The following is a 20,569-nucleotide window of genomic DNA, read 5'->3' as shown; positions in this document are numbered from 1 at the left end:
CTGGAAAGCTCATCCAGTGCAACCCCCCTGCCAGAGCAGGACCACCTAGAGTAGGTCACACAGAAACTCGTCCAGCTGTGTTTGAATGTCTCCAGAGAAAAGAGACTCCACAACTCATCTGGGCAGCCCCTTCCAGTGCTTCCTCACTCTTACAGGGAAGAATTTTTTCCTTGTGTTTCTTGGAAACCTTTTCTGTTCCAGCTTGTACCCACTGCCCCTTGTCCTGTCATTGTCCATCCCTGTGAACAGCCTGGCTCCATCCTCCTGACACCCACCCTTTATGTATTTGGAAATATCAATGAGGTCACCCTTTAGTATCCTCCCAGTTCAAGAGCCACAGCTCCCTCAGCCTTTCATCAGAAGGGAGATGCTTCACTCCATCATCTTTGTGGCCCTGCACCGAACTCTCTTCAGCAGCTCTTTGTCCTTGAATTGAGGGGTCCAGAACTGGACACAATATTGCCAGTTTAGGAAAACTATTGGCTGTAGCACAACTCCTTTTCATGATTAAAAAAACGGTGAATAGCTTCTGAAGAGTTTTGTAGGTTTTTAGTTCTCCAACGGCAATGAGAAAGTGATTTAAAGGTTCATTTACTTTATTATGCAAAACCTGTTTAATGTATCTCCTAGATAATGTATTGCATACTGTAGAAGAAAGTTAAACCATACCCTTCTGATAGAAATTAATGCTAAGATGGCCAGTATGCCTCGATAAATAAGTTCAATTACTGATTAATCAACTGAGAAGCTTTCATTGTGGTTCTCAAAAGCTTCCTGAAGCCTCTTTTTGCCTTTTCCAAACACCAGCTGGGCTGGATGGCTGAGAACCACCGGCAGCCCCTTCTTCCAGAGTGTTGACAGGGAAGCTCAGGTCTACAGTTTTGAGTGATAAAGTCTGACTAGGGGCTGAACTTGTGCTTCTGGAGGATCTGAAAGACAAAAATTTACTCCTTAGTACACAGAAATCCTGCTATCTAAAATAGAGCTTTTAACGGTGGCTCACAATTGGAGCCACCCAGCAGCAGTGTTTATGCTGGGTATGATCCCCATGTTGCTGCTAACGCCTAAGTAACATGTGGGACGGCTGTTAGCTCGTAACTGACTCAGCATCTTACATGCACTATCAGATGAACCTATATTGAACAGGGGAAAAAGGTATCTGTGAAAGCATACCTGTCTGTCTGCCCTATTGAATTAGGAAATAGAGCTCATACTACCAAGTGTAATACGTGGCTGGAGCTCAAATTTGTGCTTTGCTAACAGGAAATGACTTAAATTGGAGAACAGTTAGCAAATGTAAATGTAATTATTCTGTAATTATTGTTCTGTTATACACTGTGATGGATGCTGATGAAAACTTTCAGTTAGAGACTAATTTTTCTGGTTTAAACCTTCACTTTTAAAAAACCCCAAAACCCAAACAACACATTGCTAGCTCTTACCTGATGGAAGTTACAGAGCTTGGTGTGGATGGTGATCGAGAACTTTGACTACCACCAGCAGAAGCAATTGAAGGAAGCTCCATATTGGACTAGATAATTTGGAAAGAACAAAAAAAAAGTTGATCTAATGTTTATAGGATAGGATTGGAGACAGCCGGAGGATTTATAGTCCTTTGTATTTGAAGAGAGATTGAAAGCAAGTAACACTTTTTCCCTTTTTACCCTAAGTGTACAGTTTATTGTTGAATGTAGGAGTTGCCTTAAAAGACCCTCACCAGTAGACCAGAGCTGTCAACCAAGATTTTGGAGGCAGTTAACTGGAAAGCTCACCTGCTGAAAATACATTTGAAAGGCAGGAGTTAAATCACTATTTGCTTCTAGAACTTCTCTTAACAGTTTGTCAATGAAGCTGCTGAAGCTTTTCAGGTCACGAAGATCAATGTCCCTTTCTTCCTGTGTTTCTGTTTCAGTATTCTTCAGAGACCGAATATCCTTGCATAGCCTGGAACACTTTTAACACAAATATTTTTAAAGTATTGGTATTATGAAGGTGAAACACTATGTCAGAAACTTGCTAGATTTAAATTCTGTGGTTTCAACCATCCTACTGTATCACTATAAAGTCAGAAGTTGTTATTAATGAAGGTACACACCTGGTTTAGAACCCTTTTAAGTTTCAGCTTCTGTTCTTCGATGTCTTTTTTCATCCGCAAAATAAGAGCTTGGTTTTTATTCTTTTGCTCTTGGAGAAAGGCCTTCTGCTCCAGTACTTCATCAAGCTTTTTTTCCATGCTCTGCACGTTTATTAAACAGTAGTTTTAGTTTATGAAAGAGTTGTGATACCCTTTCAGTTTTTGTACTCCTTGGTGGGAGGGTCTGTTACCACTACTACTTGTTTGTAAAGGTAGCTCAAGCATTACTACTAATCGTAACACCCAGTCAAAACTTCCTGTCACACTGTGTAGTGGATAAATACCTGGATAAAGACCACCAAGTGATTTACATATTTGGCTGTCTTTTAGATGTGCCGGTGAGCTGTGTGTACAAAGGATTTACTTGGCACAGCACTAGCTAGTGCAGTGCCTAACTTAGCATGGTTAAGCTCTCCTACGAAGAAGATTGTTTCACAGGGGACGAGAATGGTAGCTTTGAGTGGAATGAATAAAATCAGCTTTGTGAGGATAGCTCTGTGGGTTGTTCAAAACCAAATAAATACAAAGGCAGGAAAGGGTGTCCCTTAACCAGTGTCTAGCACCTACTCCCTGATGGAGATAGGTGCCCCTCTTAGTTTTGGAGAGGTTATTTCTCAAGTAAGGTGGCTGTGCTGTGCTGGTTGAAAAAGCAACAGCAATGTTTTTTTCTGCTTGGTTACAGACCAAGGACTTTCTGCCTTACATGCAAACATTCCTAGTTTGTAGCCAGACAGAGACACGGCCCTTCAACACGACACAGGGTCACAGGCACAAGCTGGAATGCAGGAAGTTCCACTGGAACATGAGGAGAAACTTCAGGGTGAGGGAGTCCTGGTACAGGCTGCCCAGGGAAGGTCTTGAGTCTCCTCCAGAGGTTTCAAATACCTGCCTGGACATGTTCCTGTGTGACCTGATCAAGGTGAACCTTCTTTAGCAGGGGGCTGAACTGTATGAGCTCTAGCGGGCCCTTCCAGTCCCCACCGTTCTGGGATTAATGTCTCTGCAGCAATAGGGTTTAGACCAGGGTACCTTTGTTTCTTCTGCCTAAGCCAATTTTAACTAAAACCACATTGGAGTTAAATTTTGTTCTTAAGGGCCAAGTGGGCTTTTTGATTACAAGGGGAAACAAAAGTCCTTGATGTGGAGGCTAACCAGTCAGCTAGCTTTCTTCAGCTAAAGTAACAGTGTTTAAACTGAAGCACCCTTAATGCTAAGAAAACAGAATATGTTCTTAAAAAATCCTGGGACCTAGATGCCAGAGGACAAAAGAAGTGTGGACTTCAATGTCTGCAGTACCGGACAGGATGACAGAAGTGTATGGTACACAAAAATACAGTTGCTTTTGGGGATGCCACACCAGAGCATCTGTCAGTGTGCATCTGGCATTTTGCAGCTTCTCGCTGCATGCGCCTCAGAAGCCTGCCTTCACTGCAATTCAAGAAGATGTAAATAAGCACTTAATTTTTGAAAGGAGAGCTAGAACAGGCAGAACTTTATCCTTCTATCAATTGGAGGGTTTGTGTGGATTTATCTTACCTGCTGCTGCCTTGTCTGTTTGACCAGAACTTTTGCTTGTCTTTTACCTGGATCTTTTCCCGAAGTTCCGTGATACGTCTCTGTTCGGAACGGTATTCTTCAGCAGCAGCCCTTTTCTCCTCTTCTAATTTCAATATTTCCTCATACTCCTCACCTGTGATGCCAAACAACAAGGCAGCATTAATGCTGGACAAACAGGGTATACTATTAAATTTTCACTTCAAAATAAGTTGCACATGAACTGCATCACAGAGTATTGCTATATTAATGTTGGCGTTTTACAGGGACCTCAAGGTTAAGCTGTTTGTTTGTTAAATACTTTTGCACAGTGGTTTGGAATTAGGAGTAGAGTAACTGGCTTTGTGAGACACAATGATTGAAGAGCTACATTTCCAGAGCCAGCAGCAGGCACAGAAGTTAAAGAATCAAATATTTTCTAAAGTCAAGTTTACACAATTTCTTATAGTGATGCTTTTTATAAGCCAGATGAAGTTTCACTGAATGACAGCAAGTTTATGCAAGTGGCAACTGGAAAAACATGTATTTTCCCAAATTCAGGGAAACAGCCAATATTCAAACCCCTGTAATTAGATAATCCATATTTTAAAGTCTGCTGACACTGCACTAGACAGGACACTTTTAAGTTTTACTCTTCCTCATTGTTTTCCAAGATAACAAGTTACTACTATTGTCACCTGTCTCTTGTGAAAATCTGAGGTATTGAGGGTGTAGCTAAGGGATGTCATCACTGGAATGCCTATACCTGGGCTGCCCTGGGAACAGGTTTGTACTTGCTCTGAGGAGGGCAGCAGCGACACAGCTTATCCCGTTTCTATAATCTGAAGTGGAAACTGCATGGGATGCAGCCCTACAGAGAAAGTAGTGCTTTTTGTATTGTGCAAGGCCATCCTTTTAATCTTTCTCTGTGATTCCTTTGTGCTACAAAATTTCCCCACTATATAACTGGAACTCACACAGCAAATGGCAATTTCTATTTTACATACTTGTCTCAGTGACTTCCTTGAAAGATTTTCGGTAACTGCTGTTGCTGGCGTGAAGTACGCACAAAGTGTTTTCCAGAGCTACAATTTCTTTTTCAGCTTTGCAGATCTTTGCATCTAATTCATCACCTTCACGTTGAAGTGTTTCCTTTTCCTGTACAGTCTGAAAATACAATGGAGATTTTATGTTACTGTACACATAGTGAAAATGTTATGTTAACTGTACAGAAAGAAACCCCTGCACTATTTGGGGGCTAAAATCCTAGGTGGATATGGGGCTTATTGGTGTTGACAGGCTTGAACTGAGATTTGATTTACTAGGGAGCTGGGAGGAGTAGTTAGTTACAGTTAGGGAAGTCCTTTGAGGTATTCCACACATGTGCATTTAATTATAGGTATCTGCTGCTGCTTCTAAGCTCCCGGAGGCCTGATCAGCAGTGTCCACCCCATGTACAAAGCAGTTTTCAGGCTTTGCACTGCTGACATGAACTGCAGTGTGTGCTTTACATCTGTTACCTTCAGCCAGCAAATCCAAGTATGAGGGGAGACCGTACATTACATGAAACCATATCCAGAATGTTAAAAGTCACCCAATTTCTCTGGGAATTTCCCCCTTGGAAGTCTTAATTTATCTGACATGAGAGCTGAGAAACAGCCCACTGGTGAGGGGAAGTATTTTCTGTAGCCCCTCAGAAAATCTGATACAGTGAAAATTCTCCATAGTTGCAGAGGGTGTATAGCCACAGTGTCATCAAGGGTTTTGCTTGAGTGTCTTCTGCTGTGCTGCTCCATCTCACAGTAGCACAAATGCCATTGTTAAGACTCTTAACACTTCAGAATGACATAGTCGTCCAAGGTCACAGCTAGAAACATTTTGCTTTAATATGAACTCAGATGAGCAATAATAGTTCTCATTCCAGATCAGGGTGGTGCATTATGGAGAATGACTGAATTATTTTTCAGTGCAAAGATGAAGTATGCATAGGTGATTGAGAAGTAAATGGAGAAAGCTGACACCTGAAAGGTCAAGGTTTAAATGCCATAAACAAATTCTACTCCTCAGAGTTAGCTTTAGGTATTTACAGTGATGTGAGACTCTGATAATCCTGTTTCCAGTTTCTAGCAGATTAGCATGTGACCAGCACTTCTTGTGTCTTTGCAAGTTAACAAGCACTGACTTCAGAGTTTTCCAACTGCTCCAAAGTAAGGCTCCACTGACATTAGGACTGACCACAGAGACTCGTGTGACATTGCTGTGTCATGTAAAGTAACCAGTGTCAGACAGTGTAGAACAATTAGACTGAAAGTAAGCAACAGGCAAGGAGGTTGTCTTGGTTACTTGAATGGAGCCCAGGGAAAATCTATAAATTAAATACTTGAACTATATTAATAAAATACCTTAATTACATAGTAGGAGAGAGTTTTCTCCTCTTCTCCTTCAGGTGGCATCATAGCAGCAGTAAGAATTTCATATCTGCATTTCAGTTTATCAATTTTGTTTTGGCGATCTTGAAGTTCAGCACTGATTTATTTGGGGAAAAAATAAATGAGTTAAGAAAGTGTTGGTCTGGTCGGGTGGTGCACTGGGGGCAGTACTTGTTCTATCAGTTAAAATTACCAGTGTTAATTCTGTCAGCCTGCCCACATATCAGGAGGCCTGCAGGGCAGCAGTTGTGCTGCTGCTGTTTTTTGTTCCTTTCTGTCTTATTTCAGCCTCAGTCATCCCTTTTTCTGGTCACTCATACTCCTCTTGCACTTCTAAGCTGAGTCAAATTTGTTTGTATATTCAGATCACTGCATCCTCGGCGGCTGTGCCACAGTCCCCTCCAAAAAAATTGTCAAGGTTTGGCATTGAGCTCCTACATATGCAGAAGCTGCTCCCTGCTGATGCTGTCGTCATATTGCCATTACCAGAGGGGCATAAGCAACAGGAGCAACAACCCCAAATCAAATTACATGGAAGTATCAATTAGCTGTGTAATTATCAAAGGAAAAAAAGGCACACAGTCTGTACTCTCCGTGAGTAGTTAAGCTTTAGTCACACTAAATCACTCTAATTTCCTATTGTGGAGGGTGTGGTTAGTAGAGGAGTGAATCAAAAGCCTGCCAGATTTCAGCTGCTGCAGCATTGAATTTTGGCTGGATATAGATACTGGGATTTCAGAGCGAAAAACCTTTACACTGATGATTACAGAAGGGAAAAGTTACTTCATGTGTGGTTGCTTTCTAAGAGGGTACATACATAATGTGGAGGATTTCACCTTGTTCTGTAGGATACATAATGGAGAGCTCATTTATTAAAAAGGAAAAAAAACCCTCAAAGAACACAAACCTAACAACTGAAACCCAGCAAAACAAACAAAATAATGTTTTGATTATTTTGAAAAATACAAGCTTACACATGTGACATGACTTTAAAAAGATGTCCATGGCTGAGGTTTCCTCTCTGTATCATAGAGGCTTGTCACTAACAGGATAAAGAATCATCCCTTGTTCACTGAGTGGTTACAGCTGTTGGCTGGATTTCAGAGAAGGGATCTCTTGCTGGCCTCAGCTGCCTCAATATATAACTGCAAGCAAGATTTATCCATCTTCAGTTTCTCTAATTGGTGAAATTGGCTAACACTTGTCATTTTCACTAAGTCACCCTATACAAACTGCACTCAATAAGAGTTACAAGCTTCATTTATAGAGGAATAGTTACCTTATGTGTTGCCGTTCCCGATCCACAAGTCTTATCTGGGAATCCAGCATTGCCTTATGAATCTTAATTTCCTCAGTTCTTTCTGCTATGGCTTTCTTTAACTCCAGTTTTTCTTTCTCCAATGTTAGAACTTTCTCTTCCTTATTAAACAGAGTATCTCGAAGATGGTTCAAGTCAAGTTTTAAGAGATTCTCTTCGACCATCATGTCCTAATAAATGACAAAAAAGGTCTCAAAATAAGAACGCAACAGTTTTAACTGTGATTATTTGTAACAGTTATGGGTTTTCTTTATCCTGTGTCCGTTGTTTTAGCTTTAATTCCTTTACAACTGTAAAGACTCATTTTGCTCTGCATTTAAAAACGTTCTGTCTCATCTGCTAACAGTTTATATGATGAATGTGACAGGGGTTTGCTTTCTGAACCATGTTAGACAAACTCATCAGACTTTCTAATTCAGACTGAGTCAGGGGTTGCTAGACTTTTCTATCCACAACATTTTTTTCAGTGTAAGTGGTTTCAAAGAAAATAAGGAGACCTTACAAGGAACTTTCTGAAGCACTTCATACTTCATTTAAACCATTTTAACTCTCTTAGAATATGTTCCAGGTTTTCTAAGTCTACAAGTCATGCTGTATTAACAAATTTATATATACCAAAGGCTGATGGAAAAGCAGCTGGGGGTGAACTGCGTGAGCATGCTAACACTGAATCAGATTTAAAAATCTCTTATGCATCCCAAACTCTGTACCAATTTTTATCTGAGTTCTTTTATGCCATCAACTTCTTTCATTCCCCTGAATTTCATCCCTAAAGAAGAGTTACAGGTAAGGGAAAGAGAGGGTTTTTATTGAGAAGCAAGTGTGCCAGTTAAGCTGATGGCAAAACTTTCCCCTGCCACTTAGACCTTGTATTGTTAGTTAGTGCTTCCTTTGGGAAGACTAGAGCTTGTTACAGAATAAAATTATTAGAGGACTGGGAATGAGGGTTTTTTCTGTTTATCAAAATATAAGGAGAAAGAGCTCCATTTTATTTATAATTCCTTAAACTGGAATATAGATAATTGTAAACCACCTGCTGGGAAAAAGAAAACAAACCCAAAACCTCACAATAGCGAAACCGAGCCATACTTATTAGTTGGCATTACAGCTGGAGATTATATCCTTGAATAAATAAATTTTCTGTTTTAAAGGCAATTGTTTCTCAGGGGGAAAAAAAAAACCCAACCTAACCAGACTCTGACCAGGTAGATTTTGTGGTATAAGTAATGTGTGATTAAATTGATAAACCAAACTAACTCTATGTTGTATACAGGGGAAAAGCAACACTTTGCCTAGTAAGATAATAGTCATGGGAAAGAGCTTCTCCCAAACTTTGAAGGCAAATTCAAAAAGACCGTTGTTGTGGATATCATGTAGCACAGTGGCAGGCACAGGACAGTCTTCGGATCAAGTTATGAGCTTGTATGTTTTAAAACACAAACAAACATGTCCTGCAAAATAATACTGTACCTGCTTAGTGGCTTTTGCTTTTTTTAATTCCTGGTCTAATCTCTCATTGAAGAAATTCAGCTCATTTATCTTGGTCATCAGATCACTTTTTTCTTCTCTCATTTTATCCATTGCTGTCTTGCTGAGATGGAAATCCTTCTGTTTCCAAAGAAGTTATATTTCATTTGTTTAAGTGAGTGCATGTTACAACAAAAGCTACCAGTTCATTTTAAATGAGAGATTTTTAAGACCTAGAACCAGGAAGCATCATCCTGTGTGTAGAGAATTAGAGTCCTCACACAGAAGGCTGTTGCAGTGATAATGTCATTGCTTGTTTTATTTGGAGTGTAGTAATTGTTATTTATCCACTTTTCAGACCATAAGATAATTCTAATACAATTGGTCTAGATAAGAAAAAAATCTCATGGTGCATCATGACTTTGATATCCATAGTTCATCTTTGTAAACCCATTTGTCAAGTATTAATAAGCTCCTGGAGGTGTGTTTCAATGTTGGATTACACTCATTTCTTACATTACACAGCAGCTCCTCAAAACCAAAGCGTGGGCACCAGTTGTGCAACATGAATCTTGTTATAGCATGGATCTCCCATTGAAGATCTCTATGAGCAGTTTCCTGCCCTCACTGTATCAATCACATTTTTTCTTAGCTCTCACTGTAAGAAACCAGTTGTGATGTTTTCTTAAAAAACCTAACTTTTGCACAGTTTCTGTTTGAAAAGAGGTTTCTAAATGTGCTTAAAATGGAGCTGATTGTTATTCTATTCTCTATTCTTTTTATAAGAAATGTGTTTATCAATCTCCTTTTTCTACATGGCCCTAAGGATGAAGTCAGAGCTTTACAAGCAGTAAGTCACATCTTGGTATGAAAGCTAAGCTTGCCTTTACAACAAAGCAATGCTTCTCTTCACGCTAAGCTGTCTCAGTTGAGCAGTTATGGCCTATTTTTCTGGAAGGTATAAGGAACACATCAAGATTTCCACACAGGTTATACAAAGTTCAGATAGCTTTTCATCTAATACCACCTTACCAATTAATAAGACCCAATCTACTGAATTTACAGATGTTTCTAGATGTTACACAGGAAATCTGATATTCTAAGTAGGTTACCTGCAGTTTCTCGTGCTGTGCTTGTAAGACATCATATGTATTTTTATTTTCTTCTAAAGTTTTCTTAAGTTCAGCAACTTTTGCTTCCAAAACTTGTTTTTCAGTTGCATCAACCTGCCCTTCTAACCGTGACAGCCGTCTCTGTACTTGCTCAATCTCAAAATCCTGTTAAAATAAGTTTTAAGAGAATTAATAGTCTGAGATAAGCAATTTTAGGCCTTCCATGAAGCTAAAAGACTGTACATAAAATTTGGATCCAAATGTTGGCTTTAGGACAGTCACACAATTAACCTATTGTTTTTATTATAATATATGGCTTATAGACCTCATTAGCAACCTATCAGATGAGTGATGTGTGGTGATGGTGCAGAAGTAATATTCTAGAAGAGTAACAAAGCATACTCAGCAGTCTGCTGTAGGGAGGTTTACACTGGAGTTGCCATCTTACTGTTACCAGTGGATGTTGATATAAAAGAGCAAATTTTCCAAGTGGTACATATGAAATATGCACAAAATGCAATTAGTAAATAACAGGATTTTGGCATGTACCTCTTGTACAGCTTTAAAAATTTACCCTGAGGTGTCTGTGGTTCAGAGGGATCAAAGTCAAGAATTGGTTTGAGAAATAAGTGGGGAAAACAGCAGATCAAAAAAAAAAAATGAAGTACACAAGTGCATATTGTAGGTGATACTACAGCAAGTTGCAGCGATTTCAATTTTCTCCATACATCTAGAGACAGAAATAAATGCAGACTTCAAATTGTACTGCGTGGCATTTCCAAAATGGTAAGGTGTTGACAAAGATTACAGAACAAGCAATTTAATCTCTTTAGACTCAAGAAACAATCACAGTATATGCCAGTTAACATTTTACCTGGTTATACAGTAATGCTTCTTGTTTTAATATCTCTGCTTCATGTCTCTGCAGCTGACTCTTCAGATTTTTAAGGGCTGTTACACTTCCCTCAATTTCTGCCACAATACACTTCTCCTTATCCTTCTGCACCTTCAACTCTTGAATCTTCTTGAAATGTAGTTCTCTTAACTGGTTCATTTCTGTTTCTTTTTCCTGGTGACAAATTAATGATAAAGTAAGAAGTAATTAATCACATGAGAAGTCGTTTCTGAGGAATTACTTTGCCTTGATTAAAATCATATATAGGAAGATTTCAAACTTTCATTACTATATCCATTAATATGAATATGGAATTTCATGGGTCTTCAAAATTTTTGGCAAGAAAGGACTTTGACTGAAAGTAATTTGGTATTTTTGGTTTTGTTTTTTTTTTAACCTTGATCCTACCCTACCATTACATGAACCTTTTCCTTGCAGTATGAGAATGCTGCTCTTTTCAACCGTTAAGAAAAAGAAATTCCTGTCATCCTTGAAAACAACAAACAAAAAAAAAAACCCCAAACTCCTTATTGCTTTCAGTATATGTGAATATAATGCTAATCTTTTTGATAGCTTACTCTGTGTGGATGCTCATGTATGAACGTGCATGTGTTTATGTAAGTTGGAATACTGTTGTTTGCAAAATTAACCACTTCCTTATTCTCAGAGGTCCATTGACACCTACATCAGTGCAGGAAATGCGGTGTTACAGTAGGGCCTGTTACAGTAGGACAGTGCTGAACATTTCAGGTTCCCTGAAATATACTGAAAACAAACACAATTCAGATTATTTTCTTTGTGCAACCCTTCACTCTCTTCTTCAACGAGTTGCATGTATCAGAGTATCATGTAGTAGAATTAAAGTAATGAAGAGGAGGCTAGGCCAATCAAATTTGATTAAAAGGTTTCAAACTCATAATCACAGTTTGCCAAAATAATAGCTCTTTGCAGATTTATAAGTTGTGGTGGTGTTTTACTAAAGCAGAGAAGTTTTCAGGGGGAGTGTTACTGATCGGTCACGCTGACAAAATTCTCACTCTCTAACAACCTTATTGATGGGGAAACTGAAAGTGATTCAAGGACTTTTGCTCCTCAGCAGAACATAAAAGAGACTGTTCAGAGACCAACTCCCCAAAGAGCTAAATAAAATGCAGAATTTTGGAAATGGTTCAGTATTGTTACAAAGCAGAAGCAAAACATTACTGTAGATTTCTAACAGAATTTGCCACATTGCAGTAAATAACTTTCATTTCACCCAAGCCAAGTTGTAAGTAGCTTTTAGCTCATGTCAGAGGGAAATGCTTTGTTCAGTACACTGCTGCAGTCAGAATACTGGTTTTAAATAATCTGATCTGTATGATGGCAGTTCCAGTATCGTATGCTAATCTACTAGAACACCACTTACTGAATTACTGGGACCATTTTGTTCCTCCCGAGTTTTCCCAAACACAGACATTGACGTATCTACATGCACATTCCTTCATCATTAGATTACATAGCTACATGTCATGTTAATCCTTACACTCCATTTTAATCCATCAATGTTTATTATAGAGCTTGCAAATGCAAATAAATCCTCTTTTGTAGAAACCATGAAAAACTTTTTACCTTGACAGATTTTTCTTCTTCCTTTAGTATTTCATCCATCCTCAAACTTTTGTCTAGTAAACTAAGGTTCTCCTCAATCACCATCTTCAGTTCCTTGGCAAGACTTGTATTTTTTTCCTTAAGAAAGCTTAATCTAAACAAAATTACAGGATTTACTAAATTAAATGTATGTTGCATATACAACACTTCCAAAACCAAGCAGCATACCTCACTGAGCAGTAGCGTAATAAGGCAGGCTAAACTTCAACTTATGATAACCAAGGCCCTAAATGATGTTTTCACACCCTTTAAAAACAAGGATTACCAGGAATATTTCCTAAATTGCCCAGTGCCAGAAACCATGCAGGACATTAAGTAACCAGATTTTTTTTTGCTTTAATTATCATGTAAGGATTTTATTATATTACTAATCCTTACCAATGATATTTTTAAAGGTCTCTTTCTTACCTGCCTTGTTTTTTCTGAATTTCCTTCTTCAGATGGGTTATTTCTGCTCTCACAGACTCTACATCAGAAGCAGTTCTGTCCACAGCTGATTTCCAATCATCCAGCTAATCGATTGCAAAATGGAGCATTTAAGTAATTAAACAGTGCAGCTCATTCCTAGCTTTGAGTGCAGATTAAATATGAGTATGGAGAGCACCAAGCATGGCTTGTTCAAAGGGCAGACCCACTCTACTGCCTCTTGAGCCCTGGGAAAGCGTTTGGGAGCTTTTTGCAAGAACTTTAACCTGACGACAAGGGCCATCAACAGTAACTGCTGAAAACACTGGACAGCAATTGTTTGGAATCCAGAAGACATTTCTCTCATCTTTATACAATACTGCAGTCTAGGCATGCTAAAGGCAAGACATGCCTCCTTCTGAAGCATCTAATAGTATTACCCCATTTAAGACAGAAATCATAGAATCATAGAATGGTAGAGATTGGAAGGGACCTTTAGAGATCATCTAGTCCAACCCCCCTGCAGAAGCAGTTTCACCTAGATCAGGTTGCATAGGAACATGTCCAGGCGGGTCTTGAAGACCTCCAAGGAAGGAGACTCTACAACCCCTCTGGGCAGCCTGTGCCAGGGCTCCCTCAGTCTCACAGTAAAATAGTTTTTTTCTTATGTTTAAGTGGAACTTTTTGTGTTCCAGCTTCATCCCATCACCCCTTGTCCTGTTGCTAGCTTCATACCAACACAAAAGAGAATATGAGCAAATCTCTTCATCAGTTTCAGTGAAAAGTTTGAGGGTTCAGATCCCAATACTCATTTTGAGGGTTCAGATCCCAATACTCATGAGTAGATTGAGAAAAGCAGACATTTTTCTGAACTATTAAGAGTCTAGCCTACTATTGTATTTCCTCTATCTAGTCAAAAGTTACAGATTCAATCTGTTTTTCTGAACTGTGTGGTTATCCTTACCTCATCCTGCAGCTGATTCCTGCAAGCGTCCTGACTTTGATACTCATTTCGGAGGCTGGTAGCTTCCCGTTCGGCAGAAGAAATTTTCTTTTCATATTCCATATTATTAAGAGTTTCATTTACCAAAAAGGAAGTCTTCTCTTTCAGCACAGCTTCCTTCTTTTTAATATCCTGTTTTATCTCTGCTATTTGCTATGAGGATGTTAATAGAAGAGTACAACCAGAAGACAGACTGCTGTCAGTTAAGACAACTCTTGGCATGAGACAGTCCAGTTATCACATCATTCTTGTACTACTTGATTCTGCTCATGCATCACAACACCAAATATGATAATTGCTTGCAAAATACTCCAATAATTTTTAAAAATTACACTCAATTTCTATGAAATTCTTATTATTAAATAAGAAAAAATCAACTATATGTGAACCAAACTTCAGAGAGAGGAACTTGAAATAGAGGAAATGCAAGAGGAAAATTACCAACAGCAGCAATGCTTACTTTAGTGACAGATTTGTACATATGCAGTGAACACTGTGCATTTTGAAAGCTTAAGTAAAAGACTAGCTACTGGGAAAATTGCCCTACAGTTCTAATGTAAAAAAAATACATCTGTTTACAAAACCATCTGTAGGACTACTCTTCGGACTACTGCTGGGGGTTTCTGTTGGTTTTTTATTATCTGTTTGTTGCTTGTTCTTTGCAGGAATCTTCTGACCTGAAATACTCTGAAATCCAAAATATTTCAGCTAAACTATACTGTTATATTTTTTCTAGCTTCTCGTCTTCCATTATTACTTTTCTTTTTTAGTGTTAAATCGCAAGCATGTTTAAACCACGTTTCTGCTCAGGGCATACCTAATATCTATATGGGCAACATAACAAAGCTGATATCCTTTCTGCAGGAAAATACTCATACACCTAATGATTTAGATAGAGAGTTCTTGTACATGTAATTATGCTTTGTGTCCTCTTCAAAAAAAGCCATTGTTGCTTTGGAATCCACTTTTGTAAAATTTTTGTCTACACTGATCCTTCAAACTTCTTCTGGTGCATCTGTTTTTGAGGAGTTCACACTTCTGCTGATAAAGTCTGAATAAAATACACTCTATTTGTACCTCTTGCCGTTTTACCATCTATGCATAAGACTGATACAACGAAAAAAGACTAGATCTTTTAGAAATTAATACTAACTCATAATACACAACACGATCTTCCTTGGCTTAGAACAGTGCCTTTGCTTCTCCCTATTTGCAGAATGTATTTTAAGTATGTATTTTTAACCTTAATGTGATTACTTATCATAATTTTGACATGAATATTAGTCAGATAGTTGTTCACAGGGGTCCATTTTCTTTTCTATGTCATCCCAGACACAGAATCCTTGCAGCTGACTCTTCATGCGCTAAGAAACACCACTCCATCTTGCTGCTCAGATTCTGAAACTGGCATGCTTTGCCTTTTCCCACAACCTCCAGAATGAAAATTCAACCTGCCATAGTATCCAGAACCATTACTTACACCAAGAGAGACTGCTTTACAAAATAAATTCTGGATACATTTCAGTAATATCTGAACTTCAAGACTCTTAATAGAATACAGGAATAAACACAAAGATCACACTGAATATCTGAAAGACTCAATCGTTCTATGTGTGAGGGGCAAAATTCTTCTCTCAGAGATACAAATGTGGGCTGATACACTGATGTGAATCAGTTAAAGCAGTTTTACCAAAGCACAATGATCAATCTGTTCATCTCTCTTCTGCATCACTTGTACAGCATTCTCCAACTGCCTGAGGACTTCTTGCCTTTCCTGATGAACTCTGCGAAAATCTTCAGCTGTCTTGTCAAGCTCCAGCTATTTCAAAGAAAGAACTCCTGAGATTTGAGGTTTTAAAGAATTCATATATAATAAGATACCTTCAAGAACCTGAAGCACAAACCTGAGCTGTGATGGTTTCTGTAAACTCCTTATCAAGAGCTCTATGCTTCTGATTTAATTGCATGGTCAACTTTTCTATTTGAAGGACTAGTGCCTACAAAGGGAAGGACAGGAAAATAAAATGTTTTTGAAGACAAAGATATCATTTCTTATACATTCTTAAAGCTCTGCTACAATTAGGGGTGGAATTACTGAGGCACCAATTTTATTGTAGTTTAGAAAACAAGAAACTGAGTATCTACCCTTGCAAATTTTTTGTTATAAAAGAGACTTTGATCTCTTGTCAGCCTTGGGACCAGATTGGAGCTGGGCCACATTAACCCTCTACCATGTACAAAGGTGCACATGGTGTCCTCAGCATCAGCTGTTTTGCTTTACTCTTCCTACTATGCTGCATCAGTTGCTAATCTAAATGGTATCAATGAGTCTGTCTGTGGAAGCTAAAGTTTTTTGAAGTATTTTATGAGTAAATATCAACTTCCTCCTCCCTGTACTTTAAGATTCAAAAGAATATCAATCCGAAATAGTTATTTCTAAATTAATATTACACTGAACTTGTGCCTGGAGTGCCTATTTATACCATGTTTGATTATTCCAGGCAGCTTTACTGAAACAGCCATACTTTGTTCTCACTAAAAGGAACAAATTCAGTTCTAATGTAAAAATCTACCTTATTTGTGCATGTTTGGCATGCATCTTTGAACAGACTTATCTCAATTCAGTAGCGCTATTTTCTAGACTTTATTATCTATTTGTGCACTTTCTCAGGAAAACTCAAATTTTCCCTAGATAAACAAACAAATGTAATGTTTTCAGGTATGCCTTTCACCTTTTGTAAAATGTGTTCTCTATGCCCTTCACATGAACCTCATATGGAATTGCACTGCTGTTCCAAACAGAAACCAGTTTAAAAGCACTGTTGTATAGTATCTTGGCTCTGCCTTACCTGACTTGATAACATAACAAAGTCTTCACATCTTAAATTGGTTCTTTGTTTCTGAAAATTGATGTACTTTTACTTACTCCTAGTTTCCCTTCATCTTGTTGTGCATACTTCTGGAGTGTGATAGCATCATTATCTTTACTGTTTGCTTCCTTAATCCAGCTTTCCAGAAGTTCCTCATCACAGTTCATCTGTTGTTTTAAGCTTTCTAACTTCTTAGTGGTTTTGTTTATAGTGTTCTAAAAAAAATTAGAGATAAAGTCTTAATATTAAGTGTTTAATATTTTCTTTGACTTCTCATTGAAACAATCCTAAAATGCAAATACTTTCAAACAAAAAGTCAAGTTCTGGTGAGATATATCTGGAATATTTATTTCGCATAATAAACTGATCTGAGGCATCACAGTGTAAAGTGCCCAGTTCTTTGAGCATTATGCTGCAGAAGGATTTACAAAGGGCCTCGTGACTGTGAAAAGACTTCCTGATACAAATGTGAGTGTATCTGGACCAGTTCAATAGCAAGGTTATCTTCATCCTGCTACCCATTCTGAGAGACTGAAAATGATAGACTTAAGAGAAGAAGGAAAGAAAATTAAAAAATATATATATCTTCTTAGAAAGAAAAAGAGGAAGTTGTAATGAACAGGCAAAATCCTAACCTGTAATTAGATGGCATTACATTGTTTTTTTGGTTTGTTTTTTACTGTAAAGCAAATCTTTGATCTTGAAATCCCATCCCCAAGTTTATTGCATAGGGGAAAGAAGATTTGCCACTGACAATTTAATTTTTAAAACAAAAAAAAAATCTGTGAGAATGAGGAAGATGGTGATATGGATGTGTGGCTATGTACCTGCCATTAAGAACTGAAGTTCTTCAATATATAGTTCCCAATTTTGGCTACTTGACCAGTCTGTGCAAGGACATTTTCAGTGTAACTCTACACAGAAAAAAGCACATTGAGGTCAAGTATAATTTTTAAAGTTTTAATTACATTTACCTATTCTTGACTTGTCCTCTTGCTCTTTCAGAAATGATACTGTAAGTCATAAACTCTAATTGCAATATGAGTGTTCCTTACAAAAATTTTAAGCCTTACTTCTTGACTCTTTCGCTTTTCTCTTAGGGAAACCATCTCATCTTCCAGTCGTTTAATCTCACTTTTGAGGCGGCCAACTTCTCTCTCTGCAAGGGCTTTCAAGTGTCTTTCAGTTTCAATTTCCTTCTCTCTGGCATTATAAAGAGACTGGAGAAGAATACAGTTTGGCATTTTACAATAAAGACACACAGGGACAAACTTTTTTTTACATACAATCAAATCCCAAGTCAGAGATGGTATAACTTTTGCCTTGTAAATCAAAGCATTCTCAGAGCAACTTTATTATTTGGATTTTAGTATCTCAAGTATATGTATTGTAATGTATTTACAAAGGTCAACTATTTATAGCCCTGAACACTCTGAAATTCCAAGATATTTCAGAGTCGTAATATGTCAAAACCAAAACCCTAATCTCTTGATCACCAGTGGCTTTGCATCAGATTCAGTATCTCTGTATTGTCTAATCTGTCTGACAAAAGGGATTTAACAGGAGGTTTCCTCCTTGTATAACATCTTTTACTTGAGGGAAGTTTATCTTAGATGGAGAATAGTGTGTGCTGTCTTTTTATGTGCAGTTTAAAACTTGAGTCTGGCACAAAGAAAAATAGAAGTTATTCAGCTGCAGGGCAGTTTCTGACGACTTTTTAACCTCGGATATTTTACCTGAAAGTTGTGCAGCTTTGACTTGGGACACTAGAGAAGTCAAAAATACCCATTTTTGGCCAATTAACTCAGCATGTAATTGAAGAATTACACCTTAACAATCTCACTTCTTTTTTTGTGTCCATGAATTAACTCTTCACTAGCATTTCACAATCAACTGTGGACCATTATGAAGATGATAAATTTGGGGATTTTCCTTACATTTGTGTTTTATTTTCCTTGACCTTTTTTTCTTGTCATCTGCAGAACTCTCCATTAATAAAACATTCCAAAATGTATACTTCTTGGCTTGTCTTCTAGGTACAGTCATTTGATCTCAGATGGTCTTTATAATGAGCATCAAATAATACCACTGAGATACACAGTTTAACTTGTTTCCTGGGGAAGCCCTCAGCTAAAAGCCTGCCAAATCTCCAAAAGCTAGCAAAACATATAGGGATACCAGCCACAGAAAGACACTCAGGTTATAAATCTGCCTGATAAAATGGATCTGCTAGAAGTAGTGATTTACCTGAGCAAAGCCCAACTCTTGTGTGACATTTTTCAGATGAGATGTCATGGCTTCTATACGCTCTTCAGAGTTAGTCAACTCATTTTGCAGATTCACTTTTTCATTCAGCATCTTCTGCAGCTATTTAAGAGTTAGAATTGTCAAGTAACTGTTGTTGGTTGAGTGCTTATTATCTCCAACTACCTCAAAATACAATCATTGAGCATACTGATCAAAAAGTGTAGGAAGCATGCACCACGTTCCTCCAAAGCAGCAAAATGACAGATTTCGGAAGAAAACCCGGCGCTTCGCTACGGGATTTGCTAAGCCTGTCGGGGAAGAGGGGCAGAGGGCTGCACCCAAATGGGAGGTATCCTTTCCGTTTCCCTTTCCTTTCTCCTTTCCCTTTCTTTCCTTTCCCCTGCTCCCCTTCCCTCCCCGGTACCGGCGGGCACGGCGGCCCGGCCGCAGCGGGCAGGCTGCGCTCCGCTCCGCGCCCTGAAGCTGGAGGGAAGGGGCGGCGCGCGCGCGACCTCTCAGAGCCGAGGCGCCGGTCCATGGCTCCGCGCCCGGGGAGCCCTGCGGGGGTCCGCTAGCGAGACTCTGGTTCCTCTCTCTCCCTGGCCGCAGCCCCGCGCTCACTTCCTTCTCCAGCGCCTGGTTCTCCGCGTTGGCCACAGGGAGGGCGTAGCGATCGTCCCAAGAAAGCTCAGCCAGCACCGAGGAGACGGAGCTGCTGCCGGCCGCGGCCATGGCCGCTGTCGTCGCCGGGCGCTTGGCAACGGCCGCTCACGAGACCAACGGAAAGCGGCGCCGCCTCCCGCCCCGGGAGGAGCTGTGAGCAGCAAATTCGGGGGTTGTGGTCCGAGTCCCTCTGTCAGCTCGCCAATAGGGCTGTTACCAGTGGGGTTACTGGAGTAGTCTGTAGATGATGTTTGTCCTGCAGCCGCCTGTAGCTGCTGACCTGGAATGCATCAGTCCCGGTGCCTTTGGCTGATATGCCACAGGCAGTACCTTAAAGGGCTACTCACTCAGTGGCCTCCTTGACAGGGCATCAGCCTCAAATCTGAGGTCAGACCAGTAGCTCACCTGTTTCAGGTAACACCTGACAGCCAGTTTCTAGGAGGGTGAATGATACATGTGCTATTTCTGAGCAAGTCTTTGTTGTTATCTCCTAACGACCAACAGATGGGTTTCCTGAGCCACAGATGGCATTCAGGTGACTGTAAACACTAATAACATACCCTTCATAAACTTGTTGGTGCTTCTGGTGTGTGAATCCTCCTGTGCTATTCAGTTCTATTGTTCATAGCTGAAAAAAAACACCCCACTCTTTGCAGGCAGTAAGTCTTGCTGTAGAAACTCTCTGCGACTCTGCTGGTTTGTGTGAGTAGTAAGGTTTCTGCATCAGCACAAAGCCTACTTTGAAAAAGGAAAAGAAGTATCTGCTAAGTCTCCAGCATGAAAAAAGAGAGAGCTTCACATTTTCAGGAAAGGGTATCCTGAAGAAGCTGGATGAATGTTATCTTC

General features: G+C 39.2%; 1 protein-coding gene across 1 annotated transcript; it reads right to left on the bottom strand.

Annotated features, from left to right (window-relative positions):
- Positions 1-609: 609 nt before the first annotated feature.
- Positions 610-19,171, bottom strand: CCDC39 (coiled-coil domain 39 molecular ruler complex subunit). Its single transcript, XM_010205059.2, has 19 exons — positions 19,061-19,171; positions 17,887-18,033; positions 16,870-17,028; positions 15,848-15,940; positions 15,634-15,762; positions 13,905-14,096; positions 12,944-13,047; positions 12,497-12,629; positions 10,868-11,062; positions 9,994-10,158; positions 8,885-9,022; positions 7,376-7,584; positions 6,070-6,193; positions 4,675-4,834; positions 3,718-3,824; positions 2,096-2,236; positions 1,773-1,952; positions 1,443-1,531; positions 610-929 (listed from the first exon to the last, which is right to left on the bottom strand). The coding sequence occupies exons 1-19, from the start codon at positions 19,169-19,171 to the stop codon at positions 764-766; spliced, it is 2,742 nt and encodes a 913-aa protein (XP_010203361.2). The 3' UTR covers positions 610-763.
- Positions 19,172-20,569: the final 1,398 nt, after the last annotated feature.

The sequence above is a fragment of the Colius striatus genome, chromosome 12 (assembly GCF_028858725.1).
Source record: "Colius striatus isolate bColStr4 chromosome 12, bColStr4.1.hap1, whole genome shotgun sequence".
NCBI classification, from domain to species: domain Eukaryota; kingdom Metazoa; phylum Chordata; class Aves; order Coliiformes; family Coliidae; genus Colius; species Colius striatus.
This window is presented reverse-complemented; position numbering and strand designations above follow the sequence as displayed.